The sequence below is a fragment of the Ammospiza nelsoni genome, chromosome 5, assembly GCF_027579445.1.
Source record: "Ammospiza nelsoni isolate bAmmNel1 chromosome 5, bAmmNel1.pri, whole genome shotgun sequence".
Taxonomy (NCBI): domain Eukaryota; kingdom Metazoa; phylum Chordata; class Aves; order Passeriformes; family Passerellidae; genus Ammospiza; species Ammospiza nelsoni.
This window is the reverse complement of record NC_080637.1, coordinates 13,330,639-13,351,995: the sequence shown is the minus strand read 5'-3', so window position 1 is coordinate 13,351,995 and position 21,357 is coordinate 13,330,639. Positions and strand designations below refer to the sequence as shown.

Here is a 21,357-nt window from a genome sequence, read left to right as displayed (position 1 = left end):
AAATGCTGCATCCTCTGTGTCCATTACCAGTAATTCATCCTTCTTCCCAGCCTTGTTAACCTCCCCGAGGTCTGAGATCATTGGAACATGGCCAGCCCTGGACCTTAACACAGCAATTCTACCAAGTAACTTCTCTTTATAACACCTGCCCACCACTTAGAGCTTGCTAGCCTTTCACGGATTAATTCTCCCTTCTTGTTGAGTGGATTTCAAAGTATGCAAAGATCAAAGAAAGAAAAGTTTACATCTTTCGCATTTTGCAACAGCCTCAAGCCTGTCCCTGTGGGAGAAATGGCTCAGCCCCGGGGCTCCCGCAGCGGCAGAGTGCCCGGGCGCCTCTCCCAGTGGGGTAACCCAGGAGATCCTGTGGGACACCCGGCTGGGTGAGCGACAGAATGCCGCGGCGGGATAACACAAGGCTATCCCGTGGGATACCCCACGGGTATCCCACGGGCAGAGTGCCCCGGCGGCTCTCCCAGTGGGATAACACAGGATATCCTGTGAGACACCCGGCTGGGCGAGCAGCAGAGTGTCCCAGCGGCCCTCCCAGTTATCCCGTGGGATACCCGGCTGGGTAAGGGGCAGAGAGCCCCACAGGCTCTCTCAGCGGGATAAGACAGGATAACCCGTAGGATACCCGGCGGGGGAAGCGGCAGACTCCTCTCACGGCCGCCCCGCCCCAGGCGGACCCGCTGTGGTCACGGCGCATGCGCGCAGGTCGAGGAGGCGGGACGGCGGCGCGCGCGGCGGTGGCGGTGGGAGCGGGTGAGGAGCCGGTGAGAGGAGCCGTGGCGGGCGGGAAGGAAGGACGGAGGGTAGTGAGGAATAGAAGGGGCAGACGAGCTTCTGCTCCGCTTTCTCGGTAGGAATCGGTCCGGGAGCGAAACCTGCCGCGGGTTGAGCCGCCCCCTACGCCAGGAGCACCCTCAGGCTCACACACGCGTGGCGGAAGGAGCCCTTAAGCCGCGCTCCATGGAGGCCGGGGGTCGTCGTTCCCCCTTAGCCAAGGCACGCCCGTGCCGGCCAGGGGGCTTGTAGGGCCTGGGGGGACGGAGAACCGTGCTAATCTCTTAAATTCAGCTATTTTTTATGCTAGAGTGTGGAAAGGCTGCCAGCTGTAGGTATTTTGGGACCAGTGAGTTGAGAGAAATCCTAGTAAATAATTAAGTTCCGCCATGAAGTTTAACTTGTGCTCTGAACAGCTTTACTCGCTCTCAGCCTGAAAATTGATTTTGGCACCTTCCTGGTCTGGGTGGAGTCAAACGTACAACTTTCCCCGGGCTGGAACATCCTGAATTCAAGCTTTGGCTGATACTTACCTTTTGTTATCATTGGCATTTAATCTAAATGAATTGTTTTGTGAACACGTTGCTCTAGGCGTCCTTTCTCTTGTGAGCTCGTGAATGGGCTTGCAGATTAAGACACCTGCGTATAACCAGTAGAGATGTAGGTTTTCATCCTGATATAAAAGCTGAAAATGGGCTGAGATGTGTGAAATGTTTGGTGAAAGTTGCCGTTTGCAGGGGTGTGTGAGAAGCAGAGACCCTGCAGTCAGCAGGCGGTTTGTGCTTCCACAGGGAAGTTTGCCTGGAAGTGGCCTTGGAAAGCTGAAGTGCTTTATGGCTTTAAATATATTTGGGACACAGACAAGCCCTGTTCTCATGTAGCCAGTGGAGCAAAAGGGCAGTCTTTTTTTTTTTTTTCCTTAAATTTACACAAGTTTTTCAGCCTTTTCTAGAACTTTTCCTCCACTTTTTTGTCCTTACTTTTAGAGGCTCCTGTTATAATTTTTTTCTTTTCATCCTTGAAATACCTAGCTAACTTTTTAGATAGCAGCCTTAATCAAGCTGTTTGGTTTTTTGTGTCTTCATTCCATTTTGAATAGATACAATGGAGAGAGATGCACAGACCCATTCAAAGCTGTTAAAATGGACCAAGGCTCATTGTGTGTATAGGAAATAGTTTGCCTGATACATATGATTATGAGTTGGTTTTTTATTGCCCCTGACAGCGGCATTACTTTGATTTCCAATACTTAATATGTGATTGACTTATAAATAAACTTATTTTTTAAGTTACTTCTGACTTAGTTTCTTGATATCTAACTGTAGTACTTGTGTGTGATGTGATTACTTTTCTGCTTTTCAAGCAGGTGTAATAGAAGTACTGAATTACTTATGTCATCAGGGATATCCTTTTTTTCCTCATTAATTCCACTTATATTTCTGTTGATTCTACAATCCCAGCTTTTACCTTAGAAGACACTGAAGGCAAAGTGTAAAAACAAAAGAAACAATATTTTCTCAGATCTATTTATGGAAATACTGACCAGAGATTGGTCCCAAAGGAACTTTATTTTAAGGTATTTCCATAAATACATTTATATTTACAAACCTCCTTGTACCCCAGTAGCTCTCCTGTTAGTGCAATCCACTACTCCATTTTTCTTTCAGAACAGTTTGTTTTCCCTTTACCTTGCAATTCCTGATTTCCTTCTGCTAACCTAGTACTTTTTTCCTGTGCTGTTTTACTTATAACCTGCATAGTGTATTTGTAAATACTTACACTTAAAACAATTGGGAGTGCTTTGTTTATTATCTTTGTCTTGATAACATGAAGATAATCCTGTCAGTTGATATCTTTATTGCCTTAATAAAATTTCTAAACTTTGTTTTTGATTGTCAGGTTGTGTTTGACAAAGTCAGAATCCAGCTGTTGGGGTCATTTCAGTTCTCTCTGCACATTGTCTGCTTCACAACAGGTAAAGGTACCATCTTTTGGAGGTGCAGACAAAGAATATCTTGGAGGAGTTTTTCTGTATTCTGTCATTAAAACCCAGCCTTGCCAGTGTTACAGCAGTCAAGAGCTTTGTTTTTCCTTATCTAGTCCTTGTCTAAAAGGTAGATTGGCATTGCTATTAGTTTTGTGTCACTGGTTTGGACTCCTACTATTTTTAAGGAGTATTTCCAGTCTTTACTATCAGTTGGATTTTGCTCACATGCCTGTGCTCCTTTCAAGATGGGGTTGGCATTCCTGTTAGCAGCCAGAGATCTATTACTGTGTCATCCTTATCTTTCCTTCTGTCCTACCTCTTTCCTGTTGTTTGTAAATCCTTGTTTATTGGCTGTTCAGGGAGGTGGTGATCTGTGACTAATCTACTCATTTTTATTCTCTTGCTAGTTTAAAATGTATATTAAACCAGAATTGAATGTGTAATTCCTCAGTTAACTAAACTAGGATAATTCTTGTATTGATTTGCTCACATGCTGTATACCTTTCCATTTTGAGTTGCTTTTTTGGTTTTTGTCTGGTGTGGAAATGTTTGTATAATGCCTTCCATAGTTAAGTCCACTTTTACCAAAGTCTTTTAAGTCTGTCATAGTCACACCTTTATCTTGAGCTAGAATGTCTGTTTAGATTTTCTGTCAAACCCCGTTCCTTTTCCTTTTATGTGTATGGAAGCAGATGATAATGGAAACTTTTTCTTTTCCAGATAATTTCTTGTCTCTGCACCTCAGAAGGGTGTGCACGTGTAGGTGCCCAACTGCAGGAACATCAGAATGCCCAACCTGGAGCACCCAGCATACCCAGCAGCTGACCTGCTCCACTTGGAGGGTTTGGTGCCCTGCCGGGAGTCCCAGGTGTCCACGCTGCTGTCCATATTTGGCGAGGTAGTGCCCTGGTGTTCTGTGTCTGACTACAGCAAAGGCCTTCTGCTGTCTCAGGGGGAGAACAGAAGTTTAAGGGTGCTTTTGTGATGTCACTGTGAGCATGCTTTGGTTGCCTCTTTGTTGAAGTTTTATTTTTTGTTACCGTCTTTAACATTAGTGTTGGAAGGTTAAAGGATGTCTTGCAGCTGGAAGGACCTAAACAAACTTACAGCTATTTGTGTCTTTGCCTCTCTGAATTCTGATTTTGCCCCAACTCTCCTCTGTCTTTGCCAGTTATTACTAGGCAGTGAGTCTCTTCCTCCTAGACCTAAAGTTCTGGGGTAATTCTTTTCAGTGTCAGCGTAGAAATTCTGTTTGGTTTTGACCTCTTAATCTAATCTAAATGTCTGAATTCTAAGTACACTAAATTGTTCTGATTCTTAGTATTTTTGAGGCTGGTTGTAAGAGTTAGAAACCACTGGCTTGTTAAATGATTCTGTTACTGCTTCACAAAGCTGTGGTAAAAAGTAATGGGGATTTTTATCTGCAAGCTTATAAGCAGTTTGCTTGCAGAATGTCTGCTTACATTCAATAACAAACTGGAAATTAGTATCTGTTTTCTGTCTTTAATTATGGATACTAGTAATAGTAACATCAAATTACAGTATTCAAGTTTTATGTATGTTACAAGCATAGTGGACACAACTCTTCTTAAAAATAGATCAATTCTTTATCAATGTGCAGATACTCAATCCTGCATGTCTTGCACAAGAGTGTTTCATCTTGCCTAAATTGACTATTATTTTTCATTAAAAGTGTCAATTTTATTTTTGTATTCATTTTTAAGTCAATATACTTATATTCTTAGAAATTAAAATAAAAACTTGTGTTTTCATTTTCACCTGTGTGAAAACCTGTCAGATTTTCTCCTCAGAATGGAGAAAAATAATAATTCCATTATTTCCCTGCATCTTAAGAAAATGACATGAAATTAACAGCATCAGGACCATTACATGAATAGATACATCAAATATTACCTTGTGAAAGAAGAGCAAGCTTTACCATCTCCTCCTTCATGCCCTTTAATTATTTTCTGCTTGGTCCTAATGAAAAGAAAGGCAGTTTGTAGTGTTTGCAGAAGCTAGGGGAATGTATGGCTTGCAGTTTGTGCTTGCCAAGGTTTTGTTTCAGTTAGTTGACTAATTTGAATGAAAAGCCCACTCTGTGTGTGTGTGGTTTTGTTGTTTGTTGGAGCAGTTTCATTGGCAGTTATGTGATACTTGATTCTTGCAACTTACTCCCCAGCATTTCAGTAAAGATTTAACATAAAACTTGATCTTGCTGATTCTATAATAATTGCTGTTTGTATTTAATGCTTTAATTAGGAGATAACTTTTCTTTCAGGGGGAAAGTTCATTGTTAAATCTTTTATCTGTTGAATGAAAAGAAGAAGAATTGAAACAACAACAATTTTTTTTTTCCCCTTAGCGTCAGCAGTTTAGTTTTCCATCCATCTTTATCTATGGACACACATCTAGTGGAAAAACTTATGTGATGAAAACTCTTCTAACTACCTTACAGGTAAGAAGGGTCATGAAGGATATTGAATTTACACTTTATAACCACGGTTTCTCAAAATAGCCTCTACTTACTCAAAAGGGTTTGTTTCCTCAGCCATTTCTGCCTTCCTGATTCTTCTCCTCCACTTACTGTGTCATGAGTGCATCACTCTGCTCACTAGGCCACTTAGGATAAAATGAAACTGTGCATACTGAGACATAATATAAATTATAATAACTTTTTAAAGGAAGTTTAAAAAAGATAAGGAAAGAGGCAAATATTGTTCATCTTGTCGCCATGACTTAGCTTGAAGTAGCTCCATTGACTCCTTGTTTTAGTTTTTTTCCAAAACATGTTTTAAAGTCCTCCTAAGTTCAAGGGTGTCATTACAGAAATTTCTGTCTAGATCTGTTAATATCTCTGTCTTTGTCAGACATGAAATTCAGGGATTTAAATCCAATGACAGGTACTCATTTCATGCTTGAACCATTAATTTCTACAGGTATGTTTCTATAGCTTGGATATTGTCAGCTTGTCCAGAGTGACCTTATCACTTTATCTGCAGGTTTTATGCAGAAACCCCCTTGATTAACAATTCTGCAGAGGGAGAGGAGTAGGAGGCAGGGGTTTATGATCCTCTTGCATGAGGTTGCCTACTGAGCTGCCCTCTTGTAGCATCTCCAAAGGTGTGGCCAGGCCCTGGGAAGTGCTGGTCTGAGCAGCTCTCTGCAGAACTTCTTGTGCCACATGTGGGTGTCTGCTGTGTACTGTGGTGGTGTGAGTCACATCTGAGGCACCCAGCTTTCCTGCTGCTATGGAGGTGCAGCACTTGGAGTAGCTGCTTTGTGCTTTTTGGTGATGTAGCCCTTTCCTTTTAATGGTGCTCAAAATCATGGGAAAGCTTTTTATTATATGCTGTGTGAGTGGATTGCCAGCGTGTACCCACACTTCTCCACAGCTGCTGAATCATATTTCAGTAGGAAGACTGGAATGAAGTACTTGGATTTTTTTGTTTGCTATAGACAACCACATTCCTGCATCCCAGTGACTAATGTTTTCCAGAGGTTTTAATGTTCAGTGTGAAAAAGAGCATCTGCCTTACCAGAGATTATGGAGTTGTGCAGATAATTTTCTAGCAACCCTATTTTTAAGACATAGCTTATCTTGTTTTGCCTTAAGTAGGTTTGACCATTGATATTTTATGGGTTATAGTGCCTTCTATTTAAAGACAAATGACTGTAGATTTTCAATATTACTAAAGTTATGTGTATAATATATCTCATATTCTGTTTTTTTCACTCACTGTTTGCTTGGAAAGATCTGGTTTTCTGAAAATGTTCTGCACCATCATGCTGATGACATGAGTTTGATACAGAAGCTTACACTTTATCATTTGTCTGCATTGAATGCCAAAAGCATTCACAGTAGTTCTGGGGAGTGTGCTGGGGAGATTACTTCTTTTGAGATGTCTGTGTTTTCTAGACAGTGTAATTCATAATAAACCATTTTATGATACTGTTATGTCTTACAGTTGTCTAAATTTCTTTGATCTAAATGCTGTTTGGTTTTCTTTTTATGTATTGCTCACAATTTTTCAACATAGTTAAAGGATATGATGTGCTTCAGTGTTTAAAAATAGTTAGAAGGTATGCTTCCATTTGAAGATTCATCAGCTCTCTCTTCAGTTTGTGATACATAATATTTTGACTAGGTACATAATTATCTTTTTTAACAAGTTATTTTGGTATTTGCTTGCACTATATTCTGTTGGCAGGGTATGGTTTCTTTGGTTCTCTCATATAGAAGAGAAAACTCTTCCTGGAGTATTTACACTGAAAAAGCCAAACAGTTGTGTAATTTTTCTTGTTCTCTTCAGCTTCCTCATGTGTTTGTGAACTGTGTGGAATACTTTACATCACGACTTCTGCTAGAAGAAATTCTCACCCAGCTGCAGAGCTGTCCATCTGGCACAGAGCAGAGCTCTCCTGTGCGTTGTGACACTTTGAATGACTTTGTTCGTCTCTTTAAACAAGCTCTGGCCAGTCAGGAGCTTCAAGATCAAACATTATACATTGTAAGTCATTTCATTTTCATGTCCAGTCCCATCCTGCTAAGAGAGTATGAGTGATGGCTATTGATAATTTGTATGTGAAATGTGTGTTTTATAGGGCAGTTTGCACTAAATTTCTCACTAGAGCTCTTTCAGAACCTGTTGACAGATTCTTTCTGTTGGCTTACAGGCTTTAGGTGAGGTTCTGTTCTCCTCCTGGTTTTAGATTTTTTCCTACACACAAACTCTATAGCATAACTAATAATGAACATAAATTATACCACACATTTAAATTTAGGATGTAATAGTGTTGCAAAATCTTTAAATATAGAGAGACTATATTTGTTTTATTATTACCAAGTCATGCTTATCTGTTTCCTTGTGAAAATAGCATCACAAATGAGAAAGCAGAGGTGAGCAACAGGGCAGAAGGGAACATGGAGAATGCAAATGACAAGGCTTGGTTTGCTAGAATAGAACTTAAGGATAATAGTAAGGAATTAAAATGCATAACTTCCTCTATAAAAATGCTTTTGAGATCTTACATCTTCAGCTACACTTGTGGCCCTCAGAGACAGGACCTATAGTTTTAAAATTAGGATGGAAAAAAAAAAGACTGCAGTGAAAAAATTGGTGATATGCTCAAGTGGAATGAATAGCAGATTGCAGGAAAAATAATCAGAATTTAGGCTGCAGGAACAATTGAATCAGTGTAATACTAGAACCCTAGAATTTGGTTTGTCTTCAGGGTTTTTTACTGTGATAATTTTAACTACATAAAGGAGTTGAAATTTGCAGACTACAACAGCATTTATTGTGCTGAGAGATGAACATGGAAACAAATTTCAGTCATACAAGAAGTCTGATGGAAGGAAATTATGAAAGCTGTAGTATTAGTGATGTGTAAATGTGTATATATATAGTGTGAACCTGCAGAATATTCAGACTGAACATTTAGGCCAGCAGTAGAAATTAAGGTTTTTTTAAAAAGAGTTGAAATTGATTATTTAAGAAAACAAGAACATGGGTAAGATTGATTGCTGTAAGAAACATGCAGTGTGGTTACCCAGGGTCATTAAGCTGTCAATGTGCCCATACTGCTTTGGGGTGCTTTTGCAGTCAAACAAGAAATTCATAATTATACTGAACATTCTTCATTCTGTCTCACAGGCTGTAGTTAAATGTGTTTTATTCCCATTTAAAAATACTTTGCCACTGAGTTAAATAACTTCATATCATGTTCAGTGGAAACAGTACTATCTCATGGTTTCCTATAGGTCACAAGGTTAATAAATTTGACATAATTCTTAGAAATGGAATGAAGGAAATAATGTACCAATGCTTAAAACAGATAAAAAGTTATAAATAGAAGTAGGTCAGCTGACTGTCACAAAAGTGATACTGACATTCTTCAGCAATTTCATAAACACAAAAATTTATCTCTCTAATAACATTCAGTGTATTTCACATAATACTTCTTGCAGTAAAAATCTTGCTTTCAGATTAGTATTTAGATTAAAAACTATTTTACATCATTAAAGAATTCTTCATGTATTTTATGAAAATTGGCATCACACAGAAAATTAGAAAGTTCTTGAACAATGGTTGTAGAAAGTAAAGCTTTAAAATAACTACAAAGCTTCAATTGAATCATGAAAATAGTTGTTGCCTCAGAAGAATTAAGTATTAAATTAGTATTTCAGTTGCATTCTGCATGGGAACAGGAATGGAAGAAATCAATTCATGTTTATTAACCTATGTCATCTGGATTTATTGTAGAGTGGTTTAAATTGAGACTGATGGAAGACCAGCATGCTGGTGACATAAACTGGCAATGCTGACTTATTCCATTTCATTTTAGGAGTAAATAATGTAATATTTCAGCTCAATTAACTCAGAGTAACTCAAGATGAATATTTACTTTCAAGCAAAGGATTCTAAATGTTTCTCTTAAACCAAGCATAGGTGCTGAATGCTTGTGATTACTTATGAAAAATGAATTTATTCATTTTAACTACCTGAAAAATTGGAGTAGACATAACTTGTTGCCATTCACAGATTTACAATATACACTTTACAGAAGTATCAAGCTACTTTTTAAATGTAAGTGAGCAGCCAGTATTAGAAAGTATAGGCTATTTTAAAAAATTGAAGAGTGGCAAGTCTATATGGACACCAAAGAATGACACATAGATTTATAGACCTGGAGGAAGGCTGTTTCTATGAACCACTGGACATTTTCCTGTAAGTAGGAACTGTAGTGTGCCATTTAACTAAAAAATATTTTATGCTTAGATCAAGACCTTAAAGCTTTGTGTTTGGTAGCTACAAGTCACTGGGTCCAATAAGCAGTATTTTATTAGTAAAAATACATAGCCACTCTTTGGTCTGTAGTGTAAAGCACTCTTCATTCCTGAAGCCACATATTACATGAACCACATGCAGATCTCAATATAAAATCATATATTGTATTTTTTAATAAATTCACTAAGTGTGAGATATTGATGCAGAGATAGTTCTTTCAGATTTGTGTGGTGGGATTCTGAAGTAATATTTTCAGAAAATGTTTGGTTGTTCACATAAAGTTCTTTTCCTTATTGTGGGCAACAGAAATGATAGATGTTGTATGATTTTCATGGCAAGAAGATATGTAATAGGGTAGAAAACATAGTTTTCTACAGACCTATAGTTTATATCTCAAGAGTAATAATTCTAAAGAAGTAACGAGCTTCAGAATTTAGATTTATATTGCAAGTAGCAAATAAGCTGCAAAAGAAATGTATTTCTATTCTCTTTTTTCATTTCTGTCAAGATTTTAGGTGTGCTGGAAATACACATTTTTTTGCTAAAGTGTTACCATGGATGTCTTCATGCTTCTGTTTTAATTCTTCAGACTCTAAAATGTTATTTGCTTAAGATGTTTCTTGTTTAAGCTGTGCATATGCTACATCTGTTACTGCTATGTGAGGTTTGCATACAATAAATCCTGTAAATTCCTAGGCTGCAAACAATGGCAAGAAAAGTTTCTCTCAAAATTCAGAATACCAGCTCTTATTTGTTTCTGAAAAATCATATAATGGTAGGAAAACACAACTCTCCTGGAGTAAGCATGTGGTTACAGTCTTACTGTACTACATGAAAATTTGAAACATGAGAAGAATTTTGGAAAAAAATGGAGGTTTCCATAGTTGTTAAGGATATCATGACTTTGTTGTGATATTCCTAACTGGATTTAAATAATAATTCTTCCTGCCATAAGGCATGAGAATGTTGCTTGTCTAGGGACTGTATGCTTTTTTAGATGCAGAGCTGCTTGGGCTTCCTGGAAGCACATTTGAAGCAGTAATCTCTCCAATTCAGTTCCCAGCAGCTAAGAATTCATTTTAAATCCATGTGAGAGTGGGAGTTGAGTTTGTCTATATAATATCATTGTTTTGTTGAAAGGTTCTGGATAGAGCAGAACAGCTGAGGGAAATGGAAGCAAACATCCTGCCAGCATTTCTTAGGCTTCAAGAGTTGGTGAGTGTTTGGAAAGAAATTATTGTATGTGTCCTGCCTGTTGAAAGTAACTGAACATGTGGAGCCTGTACATCCAGGCTCACAGATCAAGATAAATGATTCTTTAGATGAGAAAAGTTGAAAAATTAAGCCCCTCAAAACTCCCTCAAAACAGTGGTCAAAACTAGAAACCAAACTAGAATCTAAAAACTGTGAGATTTTTATTAGCCCCTTTGTTTTTTTTTTTTAGTTGTGGTTAATGGTATCTTATTTACAATGTTTGATGTGTAGAATCTTTGAATGTTTGTGTCAGATACATAGCTGTCTTTTCTAGGTTATTTGTCTTTTTAAGAATGAGATTTTCAGGAGACTACCAGCTGTTTCATTTGGCTGGTGCTGCACAGCTCAGCAACTGTGAATGTGCTTTGACTTGCTAGAGAGTTTTCTCACACTTCTCCTGGAATTGTGCCTCAGTAAGTTTCTGATTGGAGTAAACCACAGTGTGCTTTCCTTTCTTGCTTCTGAGGCATCAAAACTTTTGCCTTGAAATAAGCAAAAATGGTTCATTCCCTGAAAAGAAACTGAAGACAAAACTGTAAGATGCTGGTACTTTGAAATATCTGAACATGTAAATAGCTGAAATTATGCTTGTTATCTCAAGCTTTTGTGTGGTGCTCTTAATCTTCTGGTCACATTGATTTCTCTGCTGAATGAAGACTGATTCACAGCTGTGTTCTTAATCCTGACAGCTGGTGCATTTTCTGCCTCTTTTTGTCTGTTCTGCCCATGTTCTGGACTAGGCTGCTCCTGAAGCAGAAACAACCTGTTCTGCAGGGAAGGGAGGCAGACTTGGGTCTGTAATTGCTGTTCAGGGATCAAAACCCCATAGACTAAGATTTATATATGGCAGAGGAACACTCCCAGATTCAAAACTAACCTCCAGACAAATCTGTTGTCTTCAATGCTGATATTCCAGTTGCTTAAATTCTGGATTCTGGACTGAGGCTTTTTAAAACAGTTGTGCAGCCAGTGTTGCAGAGCAATGTTGTAGGAGCAAATCTCTTGCATGTCTTCCTTTCCTGGAGTGAAAGGAGGCCAGGAACACCTCTAGTAGTAGTGAAGGATACAGTGGGACTGGCAGCTCAGTGCTGAAGAATAGGTGATGGATGCTTGATTTCTCTGAGGACTGTGGTGACGAGTACTGAAGTTCTTCATCTGGATGATCAGTCAGGAAGGGAGCTGAGTGTATATTAGCACTTCTGTCAGCTGAAACATTAGGAGTTCTGGGAGAAGAAACCAGCTGAAAGAAATGCAGAAAGGTACTTGTTGAAAGGAAAGAAAATACTTACGTTCCATAGAAACAAAGAAGGAACAGTAAAGAATATGGGTGAGTGCGGCTTCACCAAGAAGTGGAAAAGTAACTAAAAAAGAAGATTTTCATTATATTTCAGGGAAGGGAATAGCATTTAAACATCTTTCAAGTCATTCACAGCACTGTCAGTTCAATCAGGTCCCTTCCTTTTGTTTTATGGAGGTGCCTTAATAGTTTTCAAATGTCTTTCTTGAAGAACAATATTTAAAAGCATCTTTTGTTAGGCAGAATTTTTAGTATGGTTGCAAAAACCTTGCAAAGAGGAAAATGGCACTTTATCTTCACAGGTAGTTTTAGCTTCATATTAAGTAGCTAATATTTTGAAGGGTTGCCAAAATAAAACAATGTAATTTTTAATATGAAGCATTTTGTTACCTATTGATCAAAACATCCAATCAGAATCAGGCATTCTGTCAATAAAAACTTTATTACAAAAATATATTACTATAAACAGCTCCACTGTTATTAACTAGTAAAACAGTTGGGAGAGTAAACAGGTAATATTACATTTTTAGTTTGGGAGGTCTGTGTGTTTGTCTTTAAAGACCAGATTGACTTTTAAATAAAGTAAAAGATATCTTGGTTCTAGAGGCACTGAGTTTTCTTTTTACTTTTTAACTTTTTCTGTTTGCCCTAAAGATCTCTGTTTAATTACTGAAGTAAAATGTTCTCTTAATTTTGGGGTGGAATCTACTTGGTATTATATCACCCCAGAAAGCTTACATGTCAGTGAAATGGCAGGGGTTGGAGACAAATATCATATAATTATAAAGATTTGCAAATGTATGATCTGCTTGATTAGGCCAGCTGAAGCTTTAATGCAAATTACTAGTATAGAAATAAACTTTAAATTTAATGATTTTTGAAACAGAAGAGTCAGAAGAATAATTTTTTGATTGATGCTCTAACATGCACTGGATTTTTGTTATTTCCCTGCTTGTCACTCTCTCATGTGGTTTTTTCTTTCCCTGTGTAGACTGACAGAAATGTGACAGTCATTCTGCTCAGTGAAATAGTGTGGGAACTGTTCCGTCCAAACATTGGCTGCTTTGAGCCATTCACCATGTATTTTCCAGACTACAGCATAGGTAAACTCATTTTTTAATCTGCTTTTTGGGGATTATATAACACTCTGTCAAAGGACATTCAAAAGTTTTTTCCAGGTTTATCAGTGCCTTTTACAGAACCCAGAATATGTAACAGCTACTGGAATGTACAAGTCTGTATTCACACAACCTGTAAAGATCTTGTCTTTTTCCACTTTCCAGAACATCTCCAAGGGATGTTTTAATTCAATCACATTTGCTGGTTCTTCAAATCAGTGTAGCTTTTGGTGGATTTTGTTGGGGTTTTTTAGTGATGGGTATTGTTTGTTTTTCCAGAAACGTGGTTGATTTATTAAGTTGGCTTGAAAACAGCAAAATTTATTTTTGTTTAAACAGGACATCTGCAGAAGATCTTGTCTCAGAATCATCCCCCAGAATATTCTGCAGATTTCTATGCTGCATATATCAATATTTTGCTTGGTGTCTTCTACATGGTCTGTAGGGATCTGAAGGAACTTCGGCATCTGGTGAGATGAGCTTCTTGAGAGTTGCTGTTTTGTTTTGTGATCTTTTTTCCAAATGAAAGTCTAGACTTATTGTTGAATGTGGACAAAGGAATAATTAGAGATTATAGAATGGTTTGGGTTGGAAGGGACCTTAAAGGTCAAGTTCCAACTCCCCTGCCATGGGCAGGGACACCTTCTGCAGGTTGATCAAAGCTTCATCCAGCCTGGCCTTCCAAACTTCCAGGGCTGGGGCATCCACAGCTTCTCTGGCAGCCTGTTTCAGTGTCTCACCACCTTCCTAGTAAAAAAGTCTTTCTTATATCTGGTGTAAATTTGCCCTCCTGAGAATGTGTTAGCTTAAAATGTAGCTGCCTTTAAAATCCATAACAAAGGTTGCAGTTGTTTTGTGGCTGTAAAGGGCTTCCAGTGTTGTCTAGTTTTCTGGTAATCAATTGAAAGTACTTAGAAAAAGGTGTTTTAACCACATAATGTAATAGTAAACAAGCTTAACAGAAGAGAATTAAGTTACTTGATGTTGACATTTGTACAAGCTTATTAACAATTACCAACATTATCTTAATCCAATTATTTAATTTCCTGTACGAGGAAATTTTACAAGTTTGATGTTATCAGTGAAGAAATCAGTGCTCCAGAGATGATCTGAATGTTCTGCCTGTGTTTCCCTCAGGAACATGCTGCTAAATTTCAGCTGAACTTATCTGTTCATATAAAACCATACAGGTTTTGTATGCAAATGAGATTGCTGGAGACAGAAATGGAAACCAGGGTCACAGTTCTTGCAGACATGTACTTGAGGGCTCTGCTTATGAGAATTTCATTAGGTTTAGATGCACTGTTTGATTGGGCAACACTATGAAAATACTTATGTGATTGGACCCTAAATACTTGGTGGTTGGCAAGTCTCTTCCATAGAAGATAGTGACAGACACAACTGAATGCAGGCTTCTGACCTCCTTAGTGTCTAATACACTCTAAATGTGTATGCTGTTATGTGTGATTATTAATAATACATTCTGGAATTTTATTAGATTTATATATGGAAGTTACAGTTTGAGTTTTGTATATTAGCACAGATTTATGAAAGTGCAGTAGGACAAAAAGAGAATCTTTTTCTGAGGATTGGTATTTTACAAAATTCTGTGTGATATTGATTAAAACATTTTAGAAGAAAGTCTTGCTTATAGTGTTCTCAAAAATCTCTTAATCTTACTTTAGGCAAAAGGAGTTAATTTGCATATGGAATATGCTAGCATGTTTTTAAAGAAATAATTTTTGAAAAAATAAATCATTTCTGCTTGTGTTTAAGTGTGCTGAACTTCTCCTGGAATGGAAAGTTTTATCTGAAAATGAAGGGAGAAAGAAAAATTCATTGTAACATTTTTATTGCATTTATAATGATAAATTATTATGTTAGTTAAAAAAAATGCAATGTCTGAGTATGATAAACAGGTCTTGCTGAGCTCAAAGCCATGTAACCTGTGATAGATTACTTCTGTTTGTATTTTATAGTACAAAAATGTTGCCATTTGCGACAGTATAATGTTTGTAAGCAAGTGGCATAATTATTGACTTAAAAGGATTTGTTGGCTTTGCAAAGGAGATAATTACCCTGCTGGTTATACTCTGTAGCTGGATCAGATGGGTTGTACTTTAATGTGTTCCATTTCTGCTTTCTGTAGGCAGCGCTCAATTTTGCCAAATACTGTGAGCCAGTGGTCAGAGGGGAAGGTAAGGCTGTGTCTGTAATTTGAGAGGTGTGTGAGAGTGCAGGTGCTGTTCAGTGGGTTTTGGTGAAGACTTTGCTCTGATCCTTGTGCTGTGGTGGCACGGTGGTGTCTCAGGTCACAGCAGCAGTGCTCACTCAGTTGTACCCAGTCATTAGCACTTGCAGCAGAAGCAGTACCTGGTATTTGGTGGTGGTGTTTTAGGAAGCAAAGGTGGAAATACCCTGAAAATTTTCCTGCTTCCTATTAGTCTTTCTCCTCACTCAGCCATCAGGACTTTGACAAAGTAATGGGATAAGTTATTTCTTTGTCAAGCTAAGAGAAGAAAGAAACCAAGAGGAGAGGTTTTGTCAAGCTGATAATCTTGAGATTATCTCAGAACAGTCACAGAGAAACAGCCTCGTGTGGCAGCATGTGCTTGCTGGATGGATGGTGATGGTGCATCATCCTAAAGCAGCAGGTCAGAGTCAGGCTGTTAGACTGTGTCATGGCTGTGACTGTTCAGGTGTCAGGGATGAGTTTTGGTGGTGTATGAGTTAAATGTTAACAGAGTTGATTCTGGCTTGCTGCAGCAAATGAACGTGACACCCGCAAACTCTGGAAAAACATTGAACCTCATCTGAAGAAGGCAATGCAGACTGTTTATCTCCGGGAAATATCCAGGTAATTTGGAGGGCATAGGCTTGTTTGCTTTGTTGGAGTTGCTGTTTTTAACTGCCTTCCTCTCACTGTGTTTCATGGCTAGTGTTTCTTTTTTGCTAGATGTAATCTTTTTTCTTTAATGTGCATTTCTTTCTTGCCATACACTGTTAGAAATAGCATATCTCAGGAGGAGATTTAAACAAAGTGGTATTTGTAGAATATAAAAGATTCAATAAGTAAAGCAGTGGCAGCAGGTTTTGTTCTCCTTTACAGTGATGCTGGATCCATTTTCTGTAATGTATGAAACTACCAAGCATGGGAATCCATCACCAGAATATACAGGCACAGTTTAAAACACACTGCTGTGTGTGTTAGCTTGCCAGATACTCACTGTACCAAGGATGTGTGCAAGCCTCAAAATTCTTGAGACATTGCAGATTTTGAGTATCTGTGTTTCTTAGCTTTGTTTGATAGAGCCAGGTTTGTTTGCTGACTGTGCTTTCTGACCCCTTATTTTCTTCTCCAAGGGCAATTTTTTTCTTACATGGAATTGCCATTTTGACAGCATTAAAATCTGCTTTCCTATTAATGGCTATTGTTCTTGGTATTGTTTTAGATTCCTTGTTTATTTCGTAAGCTGCCAGACTGCTAGAAAAAAGTATGGTGGTATTTATTCACAGTGGTAATAACTGGCTTGGGTTTAATGTTCTCTCCACCCTTAAGATGAGTGATTCTGATGTTACACTATGTGAAGAGAGATCATCCAGTATTGCTTGGTTTCTTTATCTTGGTAAAAACATACTGACTTTGTTCCTTTAAATGCCATTGAGGCTATAGAATATTCTGGTCACAACCTGAGTGTGTAGTAGAAGTCTTTGCTAAAATTCTAGAGATGTGATCATTCCTTCAAAAAGAGAATTGATTTTGCTTTTTTCAAGCCAGACTTCACTGTAGCATGCAGCATTTTACTGTTTAGCTCAAATATTTATTTATAGTCAATATTGATCTTCATTACACAGTCTACTCGGGATCTTCCTGACTTTTTATATTGTGTAATTGCCTACTCTAATTAGGTTGTAATAAAAGATTATGGTACAAAATAGCTTGTGAATTGTTTCCAAATAAGTAATTTCCCTCTACAGTGTTCTTTGATTATAAATTTGAGCTCGACTTGATTTTTATTAGAGATTCTAGCTTTCTGTCTAACAGTTCTAGGATTTAAGTAAGTACTTGAGGAATTAAAATCACTATATGAGTTTTTCTGGCCACAGAACTGTGCTTACTCTGTTTTTTTTCTTGGCCATGTAATTTATAGTGCTAGAACTTTGGTATCAGCTTTTGTGCTACCTGAACTGAAAGGAAAATTAACCTTTTTCCTGCCTGTAAAATAGATATTGGATAAACCTTAACTCACTGATGAGTTGTTTTGTCATTCATTGTAATTTAAATATTACCTGAGCTCCCATTACACTGTTTTTATCAGTGTTATGGCTTAGGGCTGATAAACTCGGTTCATGAGGAACTTTAAAAAAACAAGCCAAAATAGGTTTGTTGAAGGAGCTGTCTTTTTGTAATCCCCTTGTTGTGTACAGAATGATCCAAAATATGAAATTGCTAGCAATGTCATTCCTTTAGGGAAGTTTTAAAGTGAATTTTTTTTGCTATTTAGGAAAACACCAAACTACTTGGGGGCATTTTTCACTGACAGAATAATCCATCTTGATGACTTCCATTGACTTCAGAATTACATTATGAAGTAATAGTATTCTTCTCACAAATATAGACAGTTACTAAGCAGATTGAAAAGAATTAAAACTATTGGTGTTTTTACTTTTTATGCAGTTCTGCATTATTCTTGAAACTTGGAACGCTGTGGATGTTTGCTTACTGATGGTATTTGGATGGGAGGAAATAGGTATTTTCCAATTGGATCTCTTATGCCTTAATCTAACATTATTTTTTGCTTTTTGAATTAAATACATAGTCTGCAGATTATTAGCATTTACATGTGAGACAGTGAGACCATGTATTTTAAATTATTCTCTCACTAGCTGTATCCTAGCCAGTGTCACAAAATTAGAATATATCAAGCAAGTAGCTTTCTCTAAAAGACTGTCAAATACTGTGCAGATCTTTATGTATTTGCATTGTCTGTCTTTCAGCTCACAGTGGGAGCGTTTGCAGCATGATGGTGGAGAGCCTGGGCAACTGAAAGGTATCAAACACAGTAACTGTGGAGGGGTGTGTGATGTGAAATGATGTGAAATGTGCTTTTTGGTTCCACTTGGTCATTGTCACCTGAGAACATGTGAATGAAACCACACAGACAAATCTACCTGTTGGTATTCACTTACAGTTCAGGGTAATTATTGTTCTTTGAGGTGTTCTACAAAGAAATGTTTCTTCCCTTTCATATATATCAGGAGTAACCTTTCCTAATATCCTTTGCAGGTAAAAGCAGTCTTCTTTACATCAGTATTTTATATGTCAGAATGGGTGAGGAATGGCCTGAACCCTGGTGGTCAAACCTCTGTGTGCCAACTGGCAGAATTGTCCAAGTGGGGAGAAGAGAATGTTGTACCTGGTGTATTGCACCAAATTAGCACATTCCTAAACAAAACACCTGTCCTGGTCCAGATTTCTTGCAAATAGAAGTGTCAGAAATGCAAGTGTTCTTTCTCTATGTTCTTTCCTTGGACAAGTAGACCTTTGTTGGTTTTTTACTTTAGGCAGGCTGGAAAGTTGAATCTTAATATATTTGTCAGCCTTCATTTAGAATTTAGAAGGAATACTGAAACATTTTGCAGGTGATGTCAGTTGGTCATGGTCTTTTGACCAGTTTTTGTTTAGGGACCATTTTTTATACTATTTGTCATGACAATTCTTTGAGATAACTGCAATCATCAGACTGTTTCCTATGTTTGGTTTATGATTGGTGAATTTTCAACATTTTTGACCAAAGGAGTTTGGTTCAAAGTGTCCTTAATAAACACTCTCCCAGATGATCATGAAATATTTTGCACCTGACAACCCCATAAAGGGAAACTTCATTTTAAATGCATTTTTATTAGTGTATGTAGTAGGCAAAAATTTCATATTGTTAAAACAGCGTTCGATAGCAATATGCTTGAGAAGTGGTTCTAGTAAATAAAATTCTAACTCTAATAAAGGTGTAAATCATCAAATAGTTCAGTGTGTGCTGCAATATTGGCTGACCAGAAGAATGGAGAAAAACCAGATGTTTTTGTGTTAAACTAAATTGTCTGTCTGCAAGAGATTATTTGGTGTTGCATGTTATAAATAGCTTGCAGTACAAGAGAATCTCTTAATTATGAGTGAAACTAAAACTGCTGTTCTTTTATGCTTATGTGAGAGGAAATCATTATTAGCAGTCATTTAGGATGCCTTTCCCTATACTGTGCATCCTAAATAATAACTTTTAACATGTTTAATTCTTTAATCTTTATTTGCTGATATTTGAGGATTAAAGCATAAGGACACAGGTGATTCACAGAACAAGAAACTGTTGAAGTAAAAAGTGTAAGCAGAGGGCACAAGAGAGACCCTTTAATTTCTGTAATTAGCCAGCTGATGAAGGGTGGTTTGATGATCCTTATACATAAGCATGTAAAACAAGAGCAAGGGACTGTAAGGATAAAAATTACAAAGTAAAAGTACTTTGAGTTCCTCTCAAAAAGAGGGTAAGCAGGTATTCACTATACTGTAGTTTTTTGTGGATTTTAATATCTGTGTTTAATCTTAATTAGGTATACACGTATACAAGGAGGCAGAGTCAACTGGTTGAAGTTTAAAATTTTTTAAACATTTTCTGTAGGAAATAGAACAGTGACTAAAAATAATTTATCACAGATGAACTATTTATCAGAAGTGCAGCACTGCTGCTTTCTTCACCGTGCCAGCCTTGTTCCTGGACAAGCTGTTTGATGGTCTAGAGGAGCCTAAAGGTTGAATCTTGAAAAAACTTACAGTTGTATAGGTTCACTATACAGAAAAGTATCACTTCATCTGCCTTGTTTGTCAGGAGGATTCCCTTAAAAGAAAGTAGCCGGGAATTATTTATATCTTTTTTTTCCCAGAAGATTTATGAATCCCTGATGCTTCAAGTGCAGTTGCTGAGAGTCTGAAAGGTTGCAGAATGTTACCTTTGTGTCATGCTCCTTGGCCCTTCCCTGAGTTTGCATCTGTTGTAATGGGGCTGAGAAAGTCATACTTATTTAGTTATGGCACTAGAGCAGGAGAGAAGGAAAAGAAAATGAATGCAGGGATGTTTAATTTGAAGTCTGTGGATGTTCAGGCTGAGTTTTGGTTAACTCATGAACTGTTTGTTTATTTTATAGGACTTTCTGCACATACCCATGTGGAACTGCCTTATTACTCCAAATTTCTTCTAATAGCTGCTTACCTTGCCTCCTACAATCCTGTTAGGACAGATAAGAGATTCTTTCTTAAGGTAACAAAATTCATGTCTTAGTGCTGTTAACTGGATTCCTGCATACTGAATTTCATGGTTTAAAACTCTTCAGCTGTTTGTTTTGAGCTCTGTTTCTGTGTGCACTTCATTTGATTTGATGAGCAGCTTTACTGTAGAACATATACTGTGATTGGTGATGATCACTGAGTGATTTAAATGTCTAATAAATCCAAATTCTTCATGTCAAATTATGCATAAAGCTGTTACAGCATGAGCACTGTTCTTTGCTTTTCTGAGTTGATACAGCTTGTTTTGACAAGATTTTAGTGGAGTGACCACAGTGTCCTGAGATATAAGCTACACTTAAATTTCAGAGTAAGGTACAAACCAAAACTGCCTTGGCCTTTAATGAGATAAAATGACTTATAACTCTGTTAGGTTTTTTTATGGAGTTCTGAGTTTTTGGAACAGAAACATACAAGCAGTTGCTTTTTCAGGAGGTGTGGTTACATTAGCTGGTATGTGTTGTGTTGAAATGGTGGTAATGCATGTTTTAGGATGGATGTGTTAATTGTTACTACCAGCTCCTGGGCTAAAGATAATTTTCTGATAGTTCTTGCCATGTACATGTTGATGGGTTTTTCCTTCTTTTTTTCTTCTTTTTTTCCTGTGAGCTAAGTTGTTGTCATACTGCAGACAAGTGCTGTGGTGCCATGAGTTGTTGTTTTATGTCTCTTCCTGACCCGGGATCTTCAAGCTCCTCAAGCCTGCCTCATTGCCTCATTTTGGGTTATTTGACAAAATGTAGGTGGGAAGACAAGTATCAGAAAAGTGATCAGGCAGTTGGGCTTTCTAT

At 37.6% G+C, this 21,357-nt stretch overlaps 1 protein-coding gene across 1 annotated transcript in view; it reads left to right on the top strand.

Moving 5' to 3' along the window:
• Window positions 1-756: 756 nt before the first annotated feature.
• Window positions 757-21,357, top strand: part of ORC5 (origin recognition complex subunit 5) — a 70,104-nt gene continuing 49,503 nt past the window's right edge. Inside the window, exons 1-12 of the mRNA XM_059473197.1 lie at window positions 757-862; window positions 2,686-2,761; window positions 3,494-3,671; window positions 5,139-5,231; window positions 7,087-7,284; window positions 10,705-10,779; window positions 13,107-13,218; window positions 13,573-13,703; window positions 15,383-15,431; window positions 16,000-16,090; window positions 18,232-18,284; window positions 20,428-20,540. Of these exons, the coding sequence (XP_059329180.1) occupies window positions 3,561-3,671; window positions 5,139-5,231; window positions 7,087-7,284; window positions 10,705-10,779; window positions 13,107-13,218; window positions 13,573-13,703; window positions 15,383-15,431; window positions 16,000-16,090; window positions 18,232-18,284; window positions 20,428-20,540 (1,026 nt within the window). The 5' untranslated portion in view covers window positions 757-862; window positions 2,686-2,761; window positions 3,494-3,560. The remainder of the gene's footprint in view (window positions 863-2,685; window positions 2,762-3,493; window positions 3,672-5,138; window positions 5,232-7,086; window positions 7,285-10,704; window positions 10,780-13,106; window positions 13,219-13,572; window positions 13,704-15,382; window positions 15,432-15,999; window positions 16,091-18,231; window positions 18,285-20,427; window positions 20,541-21,357) is intronic.